The sequence below is a fragment of the Numenius arquata genome, chromosome 4, assembly GCF_964106895.1.
Source record: "Numenius arquata chromosome 4, bNumArq3.hap1.1, whole genome shotgun sequence".
NCBI classification, from domain to species: domain Eukaryota; kingdom Metazoa; phylum Chordata; class Aves; order Charadriiformes; family Scolopacidae; genus Numenius; species Numenius arquata.
The window spans coordinates 7,495,643-7,513,503 of NC_133579.1; the positions used below are offsets into that span (position 1 = coordinate 7,495,643).

The 17,861-nt window shown below is 39.3% G+C and overlaps 1 protein-coding gene across 1 annotated transcript; it reads left to right on the top strand.

Annotated features, from left to right (window-relative positions):
• The first annotated feature begins 2,087 nt into the window (after nt 1–2,087).
• On the top strand, nt 2,088–17,183 carry GGH (gamma-glutamyl hydrolase). Its single transcript, XM_074146671.1, has 9 exons — nt 2,088–2,253; nt 2,711–2,825; nt 3,761–3,811; nt 6,917–7,001; nt 10,317–10,455; nt 11,333–11,439; nt 11,539–11,629; nt 12,899–13,036; nt 15,105–17,183. Exons 1-9 carry the CDS (start codon nt 2,130–2,132, stop codon nt 15,224–15,226), a joined length of 972 nt encoding a protein of 323 aa, XP_074002772.1. The 5' UTR covers nt 2,088–2,129; the 3' UTR covers nt 15,227–17,183.
• Nucleotides 17,184–17,861: the final 678 nt, after the last annotated feature.

Here is a 17,861-nt window from a genome sequence, read left to right on the forward strand (position 1 = left end):
CTCTAGAGGGTGAAGTATGTTATCCTTGGTGGATCTGAACTCGAGAAGCATTTGTTGTGTGGTTTAAGGCTGCTTGCAGGTCACTTTGGACCTCAGTGTAGGAGACGCTGGGTATCTTCATTTTATTTTCAGAAAAGTTAATTGGCAACTCTCCAGTTTATTTCTTCCAGTGCCCAACAGAAGATATAATTTTTAATTTCCATTGAGCCCTCTTCTTTATTTCTGTAGGAGTAATGAAAAAAACCCAAACCCAAATAAACAGATTTTTATTTTTTTAAGGCACGTGATTCAGGTATGAGCACTGCACTTGTGTAAAAGCTATCACTCGTGTTGATAGCAGTATCATCCTGCAATCCCCACTATTTAATAATCATAGAATCATAGACTATGATTCTATCTCTATTCTAGACTATAATCTAAAACTTTATTTTACTTTTCACTCAGCTTTTTGTTAAAAGCTCTGTTAGTTGCACCAACTGCTAGAGTTCATCTACCCAGTTTTTAACTCTGTTTTATAATAAGCCAGGGGGTCTTTGCATAAGCATTGCGGAGTTAAGCATTCCATATGAATCTTCATATAAATGAACCTGTAACAAATACTTCATTTCTCAGGTAGCTAGAAATGCTAACTTCAAAATCTTTAGGACATTGGGATGTTATAGTAATTTATGCTTAGCGGGGAGAAATGAGACTGTCTATTACATCAGAAATGTCTTCTTTTAGATTATCATTAATACTGCATTAATGCAAAAGCCACTGAAAGGTCTTCTTTATTAGCAAGAGGAACATCTATGACAGGTCCACAGAGTACTTGTTGGCTGTAGTTCCTTCTGCTGTGGTAAGGCCAATGCCAGGTACAAAATTCTTTCAAAACCTACAAGGACTTTTTAATTTATTTTTTTTTTTTTCTTCAGATTCCCTCATTTCTTCAAGTTCCATTTTTCATTCTTCTCTTTCAGGATATCTTTGATATGGAGCCTAAATTTAAAGAAACATATTTTCAGATACATTTTCAGATATTCATATATTTTATACATCTGTCTTTTTCTCAGATTGAACTATTTTGTGATATAAAAGCTCCTTAAATAGAGGAGTTCAGTGAAGTGCTAATTCTTCTTTATAAGAAAATAGGCTAAGTAGTCAGGCATCTGGCAATTCTTCAAGTGTGTAACTCAACTTCCAAATCATTTATGAACTGGAGAACTCAAGCTATTGTCTTAATTTTATGCCTCTTCACTTTTAATCCTCGAATGTGAACTGCGTAAAGGAATGAACTGTGTTTCAGTGAAGAGGAAAATTCAGACTTTTCCTATGAAAGCAATCTCTAATCATTGTTGTTTTATGTATCAGGGACTTCATTTGATTGCAGATCTATAAGCACATGGACGAAATTTAGCTGTTTTTTTTAAAAAAAAAAAAAAATCTTCATTTTGACTACACCAGCTCTATGAATATAAAGTCCTAAATGTCTTCAGAAATATCCGGAGTCTGTTATTAAATGGTAAGGTGTTTGCATAAGACAACAGTTAGAGCCCTGAGTGCAGTTATTTTTTTTCATGAACTGGTGATTATGTTTTTTAATGTTTACATGTTATAGAGAAGGCGGGAACTCGATGCAAGGGACAATTGCTGCTGCTGCTAATAATAAGGACACGAGATAATGATGACATTTTCATAATGAATTGCAGAAGTATTGGTACGAATAGTGGTAGTACGGCGCCTGTGAGGGACAGAGTCAATAAAACAAACAAAAAAAAGTAAAAATCTTTAAGTGCATTATTCTTTTAAGAGTATCGGGAGTGCCTCTAAAAAAAACAAGTTGCAAATATAATTTACTACTGACTGTAAGCACAATGTAATGCACAATTTTTTTTTTTTTAATTTTGTACGTATTAACATCATTATATTAATAAAAACTTGAAGCTGAACCGGCCTCGTCTGTCAGTTCCTCTGCGGGGGGCGGTCAGCCGGGCCCTGAGGGGTAGGGCCGCCATCTCCTAACATAGGCCGTGGCGCCTCGGAACTACATTTCCCAGCGTGCCCCGCGGCGCCGGGCGGGCCTTGCCGGGGGCGGTGAGGCGCTCGCTGAGGGGAGCGGTCCGTGCTGACGGGCGGCGGGCGACGTGGCCATGGGGCGCCTCGCAGGGCTTCCTCCTCTCCCGGCCGCCGCCATCCTCCTCCTACTGCTCCGCGGCGCCGTCGCAGCGTCCCTCCGGAGCCACCCGGCGGAGCGCAACGACAGACCCATTATCGGTAAGGGGCGGTGGGGGCCGGAGGGTGGCGGTCCCTCAGCTGCCGGCGGCCCGCTCCCCGGAGGTTACCGGCCGGCCCAGGGCGGCCTCGCACCCCGCCTTTGCTGTCCTGAGGGAGGGAGCGGCTCCGACGTGAAACTTTGCCGGCTTCTGTGTGGAATCAAAGGGCTCCTGCAGTGTAGAGTTGGTTAAAGCTTTTATAAACGGTGTTACGCTGTATTTACTTAGGCCGTTAAAGCAGGGAAAATCGAGCCAACACAGTTGATAGCATGTGTTTATTCGGTACCTTGTGACCAGGCATCGGAATTGATGCCCCGTTCTCTTAATTGTTTGTAATTCTGTCAGGCAGTAAATGTAACACTGTAACTCGGCATGTAGGAAATGGGAGTTTAATTTTTGTTTGGGTGCGTAGCGTTTGCTCTTTGTATAGCGCTGACTTTCTCTCTTGGACCCTCCAGGGGTATTGTCACAGGAATGTCACTTTGACAAGTTCCACAGATTTGGAAGTTCTTACATTGCAGCTTCGTATGTGAAGTTTTTGGAATCCGCCGGTGCCCGAGTTGTGCCAATAAGGTAGATTTTTTATATCCTTACAAGTGGGTAATAAAGGTTTGATCTTAGAGGCACAGGAAGCAGTTGTGCTGCTTTTCTGGGTGTTTAGAGCTCCTCAAAGACTCCATGTGGTGTTGTATTTTGGTTGTTGGGTAAAAAGTAGCAGAGTAAGGAACACAACTGACAATGCTTCATAGCCAACAGTTGTTTATAAAATAGCAAATGTGCTGAAGTCAGATGTTAAAATGATAATTGTCAGAAGTTAAAAATTATACTAATGCCACTGCAGAAAATCGCAATAGGATGTATCTACGCAGTCCAGCAAGGGCACCAGGTAAGTGCCTGAATTAGAAGCCAGTGTTCCTCACGTAGCTGGTGGAGCTTTCAGAATGGTTGCTGACCAGAAGCTTCATAGATGAATGAAGGCTTCCAATTCTGGCAACTAAGTTAAATGCAGCAAAGCTGGATGCTTTGAACACGACCAGTGTATCAGTTCTGCATACGTGTGGCCATCATACTTATTTGCTGATGTTTTGCTGGTGCCGAGGTCTTTTTCATCTTTCCACCTCTCGAGTGGATCTTTTTGGAAGAATGGGTGTGACCCTGTTTGCAGCTCTGCCCTTCTTGGAGTCAACTGGGAACCGGAGTTGCCGGTCCGCAGGAAATAATAATCACGCTACTCACGTAAATGTTAAATTTAACGAGTGTCTGCAGAGGGGTCTCAGAGTACCTAATCCTGAACTGCTCCAGATAGGCTTCTAGCTGCAGTCTTGTGGATTCTCAGTCTCTACTGAGCTGTTTTGAGTGAAATGTTTCATTTGATTTGGGTCTATTTTACTCCATTTAAAGCACGCTTTCTACACATTTTCTGTGTTTCTGTTCAATAAGGATGATATTTTTGTGGTTAAATATGTATATTTCATATGTGTTCCCTAACTATTTTCTTGGTGTTTCAGGTTAAATCTTACAGATGAAGAGTATGATAAAATATTCCACTCTATTAATGGGTAAGTTTTCAGCACTGATTTTCTGTTGAAAGACATGATAGTTTTGAGCTCTGTCGTATTACCGAGTACACCATCTTTCTACTCTCTGAGAGGTTGTGCTGAGCACTGCGGACACGTAAATATGCTCTAAGACAGAGAGCACTATTTCATCCCATGTGTGTCTGCTGCCTTTTCTTTCTGGAGGAGCACGTGTCAGATAATCCGCAACAGTGCCAAGGCTCATCTCGGCATTCTCCTGTGCTTGTCTTCAGGCACACAGAAGTGGCATTACAGCGGTTAACAGTTTTACAAATGAAATAGCCCGCTTCCTCTTTGTTAAATGTTTCCTCTTCCTCATTTGAGTGATCACCTTAATTTTGATATTTGCTGTGAGTTTCATCACTATTCCTACCCTTTCTTCCCTGTTCCAGCCTTCTCCATTTCTCCTCTTTCATAAAAGTTTCTGATTTCCCATCTCTTCTACCCCTTTCTCTTTCCGTGCTTTCTCTCTTGCTACTTGAATGGCCCGTCTTGCCTCTTGGGATTCTGTGGCTGTGGCCTTTTTAACTTTTCAGCTGACATGTGGCAACTGTCCACACATGTGTTCTTCCTACATTTTAAATGTGGGATAATGTGATCTAATTTAAGGCATTTTAATTGTGAACTAAGCAAAGTCAAAACCTTTTATGTTTGCCTTGCGCTGCAAGTGCACTTTAGAAGAGGTAGATCAGCTGATGGTGTGCTTCACAGGCTTGATGGTGTGTGAGCCATAGCATGTGATGGCGCTACTTGTAGTCACAAGATGAACATCTTAAACCATGAATATTTTTGTTAAGCTTATGCATATACTAGAATGTTAATCAACAGGTGTATGTAGAGCTTGCAGATTTAGACCTGTGGCTGTCTGGGGAGAGTGTTGTCCTCTTCAGCACTCCCTGTTCTCTTAAGACATGAGTCTCTACAGTCTTGAGGTATAGGCAGGGATAAGATGGTGACGCTTTATGTGGCTTCTCATGTTGGAGGCAAAATGAATTATTTCATCCCTTTCTCATGGCTGCCAGCCTCTCTTTGGGTGCCAGAAGACCAATGGGGTCATTTCTTTCTACCTCAAAGCAGAAGAGGGTGTTAGGCAAGTAGATCTAGTTCTCTTATCCTTCTGTCTTTGCAGTCACTGGCAGCTGGGTTTGTGCTACATAGGTGATTAAGGATGGTTTGTATTTCCTCTTGTTGCCCTGCCAGCTAATGGCTGTCACCGTGTATCTGTGTGTAAACAAGAAGTGAAATCTCTGGAGGAAGGACTTTTCATTCTGTGGAAACTTAGAATAAGAAAGAGATATATTGATCTTTCATGTTGTAAGAGCTTGGCTCCAGGTTCTTTGCAGTTGGAAATTATTTATCATTGAACACCACCTTCTTAAAATCATGGAATTTACTATAGTGGAGACAGAATTTTATGAATACAGCAATGTACTCCTGAGATAGCCTTTGAAATTCGCAGTGAACATCATCAGCTCTAATCAGAGATACTGGAATATGGGTAGCTGCATTTCAATCTGCTTATGACAATGTCAAGCCATTATCATTGCTACTTAATGGGTTATTTCCTTTTTGCATTAGCAAAATTGACAATTGTTTTTCCTAATTAATCTTGGCCATTTTGGGGGTTGAACAAAAGGAACAGGTGAAGTGAATTTTCTCCCACTTCCACGTAAGGATTGCCTTATTTGTCTAACTAGATCTCTTTAGAATTCTATAATCTGGCCTGTTTTGAAAATACCTTCAGTTACATTCATTTTCTATATTGGCACTGGAGAGATTTATATTTTTGTGAATACTGCTCTACTTTTCCACTAAATAATTGGTGGCTTTTGTGTGATCCTGTGCATCAGTCACCTTAAAATAAACCTAATTGCGAGGGTTTAAACGCACACATGCTCTGCAAATGCTTGGGATCATTTGAGGTGTTAGTTGTTTCCAGCTGCTTGTTAGTATCTCACTGATACAGGTTGCCATTTCCAGAGCACAGAAATGCAGAGTAAATCCTTCAGCTGTTTTGGTAAAAAATCAGCAACTGAGGGATGTGGGTTGAGTAAATCTAGTTGGGGTTCTGCTGCAGTGGGTTAAGGAGCGCTCATACGTTTGGTTTTGCGGGTACCATTCCAGTTACAGCCAGAAGAGAGCTCCTTTATTTCACGTTACTGTCTCTGATGGGACGTGGTTACTTTCCATGTCATCGCCTGTACATGTGAAATCTCTGCTAGACTCTGTGTTGTGGTGTTTGGGTTTGGAGAGCTACACAGAGAATTGCCATTGCTGATATTTTTTTGTTTTGTTTTGTTTTGGGGGGGGGGTGGATAAAAATTGAGCACTAATTCTTTGAAATTGTCTCTGAGGTTGCTTTTTCTTCTTCAGCTGTATTGATCGTGTGAGACCAAAGGTTACAGCCAAACATACTTTTTTTCCTTTTTAATAGGAACTTTTTGATATGTGTTGTCTGCAATAAGAAGGTCACTCTGCCAGGGCCACAATTCGTCTTTACTGAAATGGAACAGGATGAATTAAGATTGGGGCCGGGATTTTAAAGTGATAGTGAGAGCCAACTAAGAGTCAGGGCAGGATTTGACAGACCCTTTTGTATACCAGCTGAAATATGTATGTTTTGTGTATTTTCTGTTTACTGTCCCCTTCCTTACGTTGCACTAGGCTCAGTAACTACTTTGTGATAGTGACCATTCTTCAGTAGAAGGTGGCTAAGATTTAGGATATGATTCAGTTAAAAACTAAGACACCTAAACTTCGCTGTCTGTGTGTGTGATAGCTGTCTAAACTCAATTAATGGAGTTCTAATCAGTACAGCCAATGGAGCCTCCAGGGCTTTTCAACCTACTGACCAGGTGGGTGTCTGCTCTAGAAAACCTCTTCGAGTCTCCAGTGACTTTCCTGACTAGATCCCTGCTGTCCATAAAGGAAGCTTAGATTCCTGTCTATAGATTTCTGAAATGTAGATGTCTTAATCTAGACCTGGATCCTACCCTTAAAACCACTGTCACACCTTTCTCTGTGCACATTGTCCAGGTTTCACTTTGATCACCGTTGCTAATCAGATTCTTGGATGTTGCCTTTCAGGGTACTTTTTCCAGGAGGTGGTGTGGATCTTAAGACTTCAGAATATTCCAGGGTTGCTAAGATATTTTACCACAAGGCATTAGAGGTAATTACTAAGGAACAGTCTGTTCTTGTTATTGTCACTGTTCAGAGATCAAAATGACAGGGAGGTTCATATTTTCGTAGTTTTCCATTGGCATTCAGTGTGTTAACTGTGAGCCAGATAATAAGTAGCTGATTGCTGGCTTCTGCATAAAGAATCATTTCCTATCTTAAGATTCAGGCTTCTGACACCCTCTCCTGTTCTATGTTGTGTCGTGGTCTTAAACTCCCAAGTTCTTCAGGGTGAGAACAGTATCATTTATTCATTGTACCTACAGCTTTGTGGCTGTGTGGAACTTGCAATAAAGTAAGAATAATTCCTTCCAAAAGCCCAGAGTGTCCATTACCATTAAATGTTGAGATAATGTAAATGTGATCATTTGTAGAAGTCTCATGACTAAAGTTTAGACTCAGAAGGAATTGCAGACAGAGACTCTCAAATAAACCAATTCACGATAATATGACATTTAGGCCTCCCTTCAAATATGTTACAGCTAGTGAAACATGTTTAATTCTCATTTATCTGTAAGAGATTTAAATGTATCTTTGCAGGTGCAGGTAAGGGATCTAAATTAGTATGTTATACCATTTTACCTATTTCTTTGCATTGGTAACTATAAATATAAACACTAGCTTAATTTATAACATGAAAAAAGGTGGGAAGAATACTTGAAAGGTTATATTAATTATTTTGTAATATTTATATGATCGTTAGCTTTATTAAGAAAAGATTGAATTTCTGGGAAAGCTATTTCTTGCCAAGAACACCCGGAAGGCTCTGAATCCTTATTGAAGATTTCATTTTCTTAGAGCAAGAGAGGTAGTTTTTTTTTCAGATAGTAATCATCACATTTTGAAGTAAAACTTGCATTGTGGAAAGGAGTGGAGATTCACTGAGCTTTATATACAATCCTTAAGATTTGGTAAAGATCTTCTGTATTCAGGTTGAATAAAAATGTATATTTTCTTTCTTTTTTTCCTTTCTACTGATTTATTTTATTTTCAGCTAATGTTGATTAAAATTGTCACAGAAGTCCTACTTTGACAAACTTTGCCCAATTCTAGAGCCAGTCACGAGTAGTGCTTAAACTGTTAAACCTTAAAGATTTTACGATCTTTAAGGTCCTTTCCCACCCGAACCATTGTATGATTCTGTGTTACCATGGTAGAAGCGCTCGTTGGCAGTGAGGAATTCCTCTTCTGCCCTTGCTGCCGACTTTCCACCAGCAGGCAGGGAAGGCGCAGGCAGTGGCATTCACAGGACCAGTCAGCTGCTGCAATTCAGTAATTAACTTCCCTACTCTTCAATCCCCACAGCACCAATGTCGTAATTCTTTTGTCGGTCTTTGTCTTTATTCGTGGTATTGTTAAGTCTGTGCCTTCGACCTGAATCTTGCAAACAACTCTCTCACTTTTATGTAAGACAATTAATCTCATTTGTCTCTTGGAAACTGCTAACTGTGTCTTGCTATTTGGTGTCGGGACGAGGGTTTCTTGTGGTTTGCAGAACTACTGCGAAATTCTGTTGACATTTCACAATGATCAGCTGAATTGCTTATGTCATAATTTTATGATCGGAGAGACAGGTTTCTTAGGTAGTATGTGGACTTCAGGTGAGTGAAAGGCAGAAAATACTTTTGGGTTCATCATAGGTAACCCCTACTAATAAGCTGGAGTTGTTTCTGTTGTTTGTGATGGTTGTGTATTTTGCTTTTCATCTTTTGAGACCTAATCAGCACTATAAAATATTGGCAGTTTTACTAATATAAAGTGAGCTACAATAGTCAAGATTATATTAGCAGATACAGAACTGACTGAATTTTATGGTTTTGTTTTTAAAGAGTGTGAGAACTCCTCTTCATTTTCAAATGTTCACAATGGGAAATAGCTTGGTCTGGCTCTGCTTTAACATCAATGGAAAAATGAAAAGCTAATCCCAATCCAAGTCAATAGAATTTTATTAGCTACATAGAAACCTACATTGAAATACTGTTTTTGAGCTTTTAAATTAGTTTTTATAATGTAATGTCTTGACTGTTGTTCAATATACGCTTAGCCTCCAAGCTAATGTTTATTTTAAAAAAAAAAAAAAGGTGGGGGCACAAAAAGTTTACAGTTTAGTTGTAATTGTACTTAAAATTGTACTTAAACTGTAGGTTTTTTGCCATTAGTGGTATACAAGAAGGACAGTGGAGTTGCAAGTCCTGTGTCTCTAGCCATGTGTGATGGGTGGTCATAAAGGCTATGCAGTACTATTAGCCTTCTTTCTGCAAATCTTCCATGTTTTCATCCAAGAAGAAGTGGTTATATTGCCTTTTATTACCATTTCACAGTAATGCAGTAGGGTAACATTTTTATTCCAAGCCTGTAATTTCAGCTTTCTCAAAAATGACTTTTGGGCAGCGGCTCTTCGGGGGCTGGGCGTGGGGTGCGGTTGTGTGCATAACTTTATGTTTAGAAACAAGTTAAGAAAGGCTGCTCAGATTTCACAAAAACAAGTTCTGAAACATTCCAGCCTCTAACATACGCTTACTAGCAGGAATAAACCATGCAAAAATGCAAATTTCTACTGTGTGCATGCACTGTGCTTTGTTAAGTGACAAGTAGCTGGTGGTTCTTTTTGCTTTCCTTTTCTCCTTTTTGCTTTCTTCTCTCGTTTTTGCACTTACCTGCCAATTTTTATTCTTTTGAAAATGATTATCACTTTTTTATGTTGTTTAAACTCAACATTTATCTTTCTGGAACATAGGTCCAAACTTGCTAGTTAAACAAGCATACAAGTATGTCACTTAAGACCGTAGCCATGCTAGTAACAGGATTTATGTTTTCTTAATACAGATAGGTGGGCACAGGCGTACAGACATTGTAAAGGGCCCTTGCTATGGGACCATAACACGCTTCAAATAAAAGTGTGAATTGTAATGAATAGGCTTTCAAAATGGTGACAGATTGATTTGTGTCCCTTCTTACGATTGCCATTTTTATAGAAACGTTGTCATTTTGTGGTTTCTGTTTAGGCTGCTCTCGACATTACTTATTCATAGAACAGAACAATCAAATTAATATCAACATTAGGGTGAGTTTACTGCTTTAATAGGCATGTGTATATCCCCTAACCATCATATTGTAGGAGAAAAACTAAGGGAGTCTGTGGTTATTTCAGCTGTAATTGAACTGTTACAATTCCTCTGGTGGCAATTTGTACTGCTGTAGTAGTTTTGCTTCTCATCTACACGAGAGAAAGCAAAAAGAGTAGGAAGTTCTCTTCAGTCTTCTTTCTGTAAATCTTTAGTTTATGTTGTTGCTTTTTATTTTGAAGGCAAACGAAAAAGGAGATTATTTCCCGGTATGGGGAACATGTCTTGGACACGAAGAGCTTACGTATCTCACAAGCGGCGAAGTTTTACTTGTTAACACCAAGACAGATGGTTTTGCACTCCCTCTGAACTTTACCTCAGGTGAAAAATCCATTACGTCTCATGTCTGAGTTTTGCTGAGGGGTATTGTGTTTTGTTTGTGATAAATATGCAGGGAAGAATATTTGGGAGGTTTTTGATGATACTGTGTTAAATTCTTTCTTACTAAGTTGCCATGACTTTTTTTTTTATAAAGTCAGTGCAACTCTGTCACTTTAAAGCAGAGATGTGAGCACGAGCCACATGAAACTAACAGCAGTCAGCAAAAACATAGTTGTGGCTCCTTGAGTCAGTTGATAATTTGGACCTACAGAAATAATGTGGGTTTACATCCCTTTTTGTTACCAAGTTGAACAAAATTCATGGGTCCAAAACCTATCAAAGTCGAAGAGCAGGTAATTTTAAATTTTTCAAATTGCATCTTTCCTAATAATGAATATTAGCATCGCTGTCCCGCTTGTACAGGGTTGAAATCAGAGAGATCCCATAAGATAGAGTTGTGCCATTCAGCAACATTGGTAAAATGTGGCCTTTGTTGGTACTTTATAATTTAATTTCTGAGTAATCCATCTGTGGACCATGGAGCATTCACGAATTCTGTCATTTGTACTCCTTGTGAATGGAAAGGTCATTGAAATGAGTGGTAAAGAATGATGCTTATTTTAGTGAGAACTTAAGTAGCAAAGTTGGCTCCTCTCTGGGTCAAGACTGGAAGACAGTGGTAATAGTATATTGGAAACCTGTCATTTCACTGATTTTTTTTCCTTGCAGCCTATTCTAAAATCATAAAGTTATACTACAGAAAAAAGTTTACTTTAATACAGTATTGTATTAAATTTGTCTCCTGTTCAGTTATTAGTCCATCTGTTAGCAACTTGGGTAAAGGACAATATCCTTTTTTCATTTTTCTTTGTAATAGCTGCAAAAAACAGTAGATTATTCAAGAATTTCCCTGGTGATGTATTACATGCATTTGCTACTGAGCCGTTGACATCAAACTTTCATATGTGGAGCCTCTCCATGGAGGTATTTGATCATTTTATTTTCTCAAACGCATTTGCTCTGTTAAAACTAGAAATAAATGAGCAAATAACACACCTTTTTTTTCTCCCCTCCTTGACACAGAATTTCACCAAGAATGAAAAACTTCGTAATTTCTATAACGTTCTGACCACTAACACGGATGGTGAAGTGGAGTTTATATCTACCATGGAAGGTAGGGAAATGAATTTCCTTTGTAAACTGTGACTGTAACAAACCAGTTCTTTTGAGGTGTTTTGACATTGATGTAATTTGTACCGTGAGCTTGCTGTCAGAATAGCAGGGTGAGCATCAGCCCTGCCGGTGCTCTGGCTGTGAGGAACGCACTCTGTTTGCATTTTGTCTTTTGAGTACATATCTGAGAGCCTAATTAATGACTCCCCTCACCCACTTGTTCCCCTTCCAGATATGCTGTTACGCTTTAGCATGGTAGGAATATTTGAGTGCTGTGGTGTGAACTGCACAGTGCTCGTCCTGTAGCCCTTTAATCCCTCTGTGGTGCGATGTGTCTCTGTTGCACCTTGCTTTCTGTCTGCTTACGCTTCCATTCTTGTGATGCTCTGTATCCACTTGCTGTTTACGGAAAGAATAATTCCGAGTACTGAGGTAGCAGCGACATACCTCATTACTTCAGCAGCAACGCTGGTAATTGCCCTCCTCCAAAAGCCTTTTGCGTTACTTATCTTGCCTTGTGTGTGTTTTGCGCCAGGCTTGCTCAGCTCAGGAAACAAGTTAGCTCTTTAGGGAGTGGTTTATCTCAATCAGTGCACTACTAACAGTTCTGCAGTAAGGCCCGGCTTTCGGCCCATGGGATTCTTCCGTACGGCAAACTGGCTGTCCTCCAGAACAGAGGAACAGCAGTTTGATCAGAAAACCTGATTAGGCTAATGACAGACATCTCCCGTGCCTGCAAGCGGTTTATCATGGAGCAGTCATCAGCTGCTGTAAGAGAGTTAAGGACTGGCTTCCCCTTGCGCGTGTCAGGCCTGGCACAGAGCAGATGGGAGCTGCCCCTGGATTGACTGGACTTTCAGGAAGATCCTAAGGCTTGGATCTGACCCATGGAACTGCCAGGACTACTCCTTGTGGCTCTGAGTATTTTAGGTTGAGTGATGTTGGCTGTAGATAGGAAGTTTTGCGATCGATACATTTGTAACATTATTTTTTAATATAGAAATATTAATTCTGAAATGAATAACCAAATAAAAGCGATGGACAAAAATCTTCTTGCATGGAATGCAGCCCTTCTTTTATGATACCCATTTTTTTTCCTTCAGTTCTGCTGTGACTTTTAACAGAGTTTCAACTTGCTGTTTAAGATTCTGTGAAACTGTTGATGAGTGAAGTATTTTTATAGCTTATCCTTTGAGTTTCTTTTGCAGTAAGACTAAGCATATAATTCTTAAAGCGTAGACCTTGTTTATGTGCTTTGTGTTTGTTGCAGCTTATGAATACCCGATTTATGGTGTCCAGTGGCATCCAGAGAAAAACCCTTTTGAGTGGAAGAATTCGCCTGCCATTCCACATTCTCCATCAGCTGTAAAAGCAGCCTATTATATAGCTGACTTCTTCATTAATGAAGGTAAAAAAGTTTATTATCTATAAATGTCAGTTTTTAGAGTGAAAGGTTAGTGAAAATCTTTGAAGAAGACAGAGCTCTTTTTCACTTGTCAAAGTTCAGTACCTCTTACTGCTTTCTGAGAAGATTACTCTGTGAACTTTGTAGGATTATAAAAAACCAAGGGATACTAGAAATAGAATGGCTTAGTAAAAGTGACAGCAAAAGGCCAGGCATTCCACAAACTCTTTTCAGTAAGCTGGCTCAAAAGTCTTGTTTGTGCTGTGACTTTCTACCATTTTGAATGATCACTGTAACATTTTTAGCCTCCCTTACACAAAGACAATTAAACAAAAAAAATACGCCATTCATAATTCCAGGTGTTTCTTCAGTTCCAAACTGAGTTACAGTCAGTGTATTCTCAGTTTTGTTTGCAAAATATCTGCACCAAGATTATAAATACTGGTTGGGCAGTATGTGGATGTATCAAAGGGGTGCAATATAGTGCCCAACAGTTGTATACTATAGACAGCACAAGAAGTTTTTGAATTTTACAGAGCTTCTAATTTGTTTGTTTATACCCTAAGAAGCTGGAAGTGACTTAATGTGTAAAATTTTGATAATTTATGACACTTCTGGTCTATTGGCTATAAATAAGCAGGATATAAATACAAGAGTGTTGGAAGGGATCCAGCTCACTTCATTCCTTTATTTATACTTACTAAACCATTCTGCTGAAATATCATTTTCATATTTTAAATTGACTATTTCTGAAATTGTCTTACAAGATCGATTGGGACTATGAAGAACATAATCAATAACCTAACTGAGTTTGGTCTCTAGATTTCATCTCTAATCAAGAGAGTCACCTAATGGGAGAAAGCAGACAGTGATTTAAAGAAATACAATTTGTGCTGACCTGGTCAGTGAGGGTGTAGAAGTAAAAGTTGTGCTTCGTACAAGTTCAAGGCTCTTTTGCGTAATGTAGTCCTACTCCCGTTTGTGAAAAGGTAGCAAAATCACATCAAATTCTTTGTCAGTATCCATAAGTTTCCTGTACTTTAGGGATTTTGATAGGGTACTTACGAGAGACTAAGACAAAAATAAAGGGGAAAATAGGAGAAAGTGTAGTATGAGTCTGGTTTTTTTCTAATACTAGAATGCAGCATGTTTTCTAGGGTTTTTTTGCCACATTCTGTATCTGTCTGCACACTGTATTACTGGCAGAAGCAAGGTTGCACAGGCCATTATCCAAGTAAATGTGACAAAATAAGTGCCTGCTCTGCTTGTAAGTCCTGTTGAGACACACACTGCGTGTGACACACAAAAAAGTTGCTTTTGGACCTTCAATGGTAGTAAAACAAACTTGTGTCAGGCAGCTGTATGTGTCTACCCCCCATCTCATATAGCAAGTCATGAGTTATTCTCCATTACCTCTCCAATCTGTGTACAGCTGCTCCTACTGAGTACTTCATATCATTACGTTGCAAAGAGTAATTGATGCTTTTAGCTAATGTAAGGCACAGTGTCTTCCTTAACTTTGCAAATAAACCACAGGGTGAAAAATGTAAACTGCTTTCAGCTGCCAAAAGTATACTTATCTATGGCCACTTAATAACTAAACCATTCTAGTGAAATATCATTTTCATATCCATCCATTGTTAATTTTGTGGAGAGTTGTCAACATGATAAACCAGACGAGGATTCAGGTTTTGTTGCCCTCACCAGCACAGTCCAGGCTAACACTGCAGCTTTCAGTAGGCTGATACTCTGATGCGTTTCATTTAGTGTTACAAGTACTGGTATCTCTGGTAGGTACTGCCAATATTTCATGGATAAATATTTTTTTACAGTATTGGCTTTAAATTAGTAATAAAATTTCTCCCTCCCCTGTGAGAAATTGGACGTAACACCCCCGTAATAAAATACTGCTGTAACCAGCTTTCTGAAGATGTATCTTCACCGTTCTTCAGATAGTAGTTACTGTAATTCTATTTGCTGTTATGCTACACAGAATAACTTACTTCGCTGAGAAAGATACTGTCAAAGAGGGTAACAGTGAAGTGATCTGTACTTTTATAATGTTTTACAGCCCGGAAGAGCCTGCACCGTTTCCCCAGTGAAGATGAGGAAACAAAAGAATTGATTTATAATTATACTCCAATTTATACAGGAACATTTTCTTCGTTTCAGCAAATCTATTTTTTTGATTGAGCGTCGTGTCAAAGGTGCAGTGCTGCTATTTATAAATGGAATTATTTGCCAGCATTGCATAATTTAATCTGCACGTGACAGAAAGCCAGAACAGTTCTCTTCCTTTACAATGATTTATCCTGTGTTTCTTCTGTGCTGTTGGACCATTAATATAAAAATTTACATTCAATAACTTAATAATTGTTGTGTATCACATAACAGGCAAGCTACAGGAAAAAAAAAATTTTTCTTCCAGGGAAGAGGTCTTGATTATGCTTATAAACTGGGAAGTAACCAGGTTATTACAAGGAAAAACACTGTATTTATATGTTTTAAAATGTGAGAGAGACCTTGTAAAATGTTGTGGACTCTGATAGCGCTAGAGGCTTCAGTACATTGCTTAGTAAAATCTTATCCTTTTCAAATGATTTAACAAATGAGATTTCTGATCTTGGGTTTGTGGAAAATATGTGTATGTACCCAAGTTCTTGACAGGGACTATTTGGTCATTTGAAAAAATGACCAATGTAGTAAGGAGGTATGAGAGCAAAGAGACATTTTTACCTAAAAAGCACATTTATATCCATTTGTGAAGCAGTTTCTCATATACACTAAACGTTGTTTGGAGTGCTTATGTCTTGTGACGTCTACATAAATACGAGTATGCAGTGTAAACTGGGCATTGCAAATATCAGGTAAAATAAGTAAGTTTGGAGGGCACAGTTAAGTGCTGATTCCACTTTCTGTTCTTTTCAAATTCAGTTTTATATGTCCTCCAGGAATTTGTCTAAGAGAACTGGAGTCAGCAGACAGATATGAGATGCAGACGCCCATTGTTTTCTATTTAAAAGAATGTAGACCTTACTGTTTCCTTTACATAATCTGGCTTTTCCTGTAGCTACTGGTAGAATTCTCACTTTGAGTCCAGAGGTAGTTTGGCATTACCTTAGTAAAGACAGTAGTTTCTTTCTGTCTTGTTGGATATTTTAATGCAGCTAGAAATCAAACAGCAGATGAATGTATATGAGAAACCTGTTGATGTTGACATAATGTGATAACAGCAGTTGCATTCAATACACTGTGATACCTTTTTTCTTTTTTTTTTGTCTTTGCTTTACTGCACATTTAGTGAAAATTTTGCTCAGTGGTTTTGTGTGATGTCCAAAAAGGAACTGAGATGAGACAATCAAATACAACTCTCCTCTATTGCACAGCTTCCAAACTCTCTGAACATCAGTGGGGATTTGGAGTTTATGAAGAATTCAGCTTTGTACCTCAGCTCTGTTTTGTAGTACTTTATATGCTCAAGTACCATATCTGAATAAAGCTGGTACGTTTCTCAGGTTTTTCAAGTAAAGGACTCTCTAACTTGTTCTTTATCATGAAACAACTGCCTAAGAGAATGTGAAATGCATTAGTTAAAAAACTATAAGGAAACCTTAACTGTGACTACCAGAAAGACACTACCAGGTAATGACAAGCGTAAAGACGTGATATTTCAGATTACTTCTACATTTGTCAGATCAGCTAAATTCAGTAAATGGAACTCTTTTTTTAATATGGGGGACTTTATTATATTAACTGTATTAGCTGAGTGGAACCAAGAGTAAAGAGAGGATTATGCTCTACAGTTGCTTATAAGTGTAGTAGCTGAGATAGTTACAAACCAAGTCGTCTTCTACTTATTCACACTGAGTTCTTTGGAATAGCCCCAAGAACTTGCCTAAGTAAAGGATGGCAGTATTTAGCTTTAAAAACAGGGATCAACCTTGCAAGTGAAATGTCTGCTAACTGCAAAGGGTAGTAATTAGTTCCTAAGTGTGCAACTGTAAGGAATATTGTGTGTAATACAATGAGAGAGCAGTGATTGTATTATGAATTTGTATGTGTCTTGCCTTTATATTCTTTATCTTGTAAAGCCTTGTTTGATGGCACCAATGATTTTTCTATGATACATGAAATAAACCTTTATTCAAGCAGATGTGTGGTTTTTTTCCCTTTTAGATACCATGGATGGAGCGTTAATAGTCATTGTCTTTTTATTTCCATCTGTGACAGTCACAAATCAGGAGGCAACTCTAATCTGTGTCCACTTCGTGTGGTCATGTCAAGAAGTCAGGTCAGGGTGAGTGAGGTCCGTGGCCCAGCACAGACATACCTACGGCACAGCTCAGGCAGGAACCCCACTCTCAGAGCCTGAGCTTAATGCAGCTGCTGAACCAAGGGGCAGAAGCTTTCAAGGCTGCCCCCAGCTCGTTCTCATGTGGTCCTGTCACAGCAGGCTCATCCCAGGCACAGTGTCAGAGCAGCCAAACCCCTGCGAAGGTGGGAAGGGGTTGCAGAGCCAGTGGGTGCCCTCAGGACTGCGAGAGCTGCAAGCAAAGCAACTGCTATCTGCAGTGTTCAGTGAAATGAGAACTTCTGCCTGTTCCTTAGAATACCTGATGTGTTCCATCAAGTTCTCCTCTAGTCAGAAGCAAACTCTAGGAACCTTGAATCCACAAACTTGAATATAAGAAGTTCAACCTAAACATGAGGAGGAACTTCTTCACTTTGAGGGTAGCAGAGCCCTGGAATAGGCTGCCCAGGGAAGGTGATGGAGTCCCCTTCTCTGGAGACATTCAAAGCCCACCTGGACAAGTTCCTGTGCAAGCTG

Bases quoted from the DNA above. Each gene is read 5' to 3' on its own strand.
- GGH (XM_074146671.1), top strand. From the start codon at position 2,130: ATGGGGCGCCTCGCAGGGCTTCCTCCTCTCCCGGCCGCCGCCATCCTC. The intron at 3,812-6,916 runs GTAAGTTTTCAG...GTTGCCTTTCAG, and splicing joins ATATTCCACTCTATTAATGG to GGTACTTTTTCCAGGAGGTG. The intron at 10,456-11,332 runs GTGAAAAATCCA...TCTTTGTAATAG, and splicing joins CCCTCTGAACTTTACCTCAG to CTGCAAAAAACAGTAGATTA.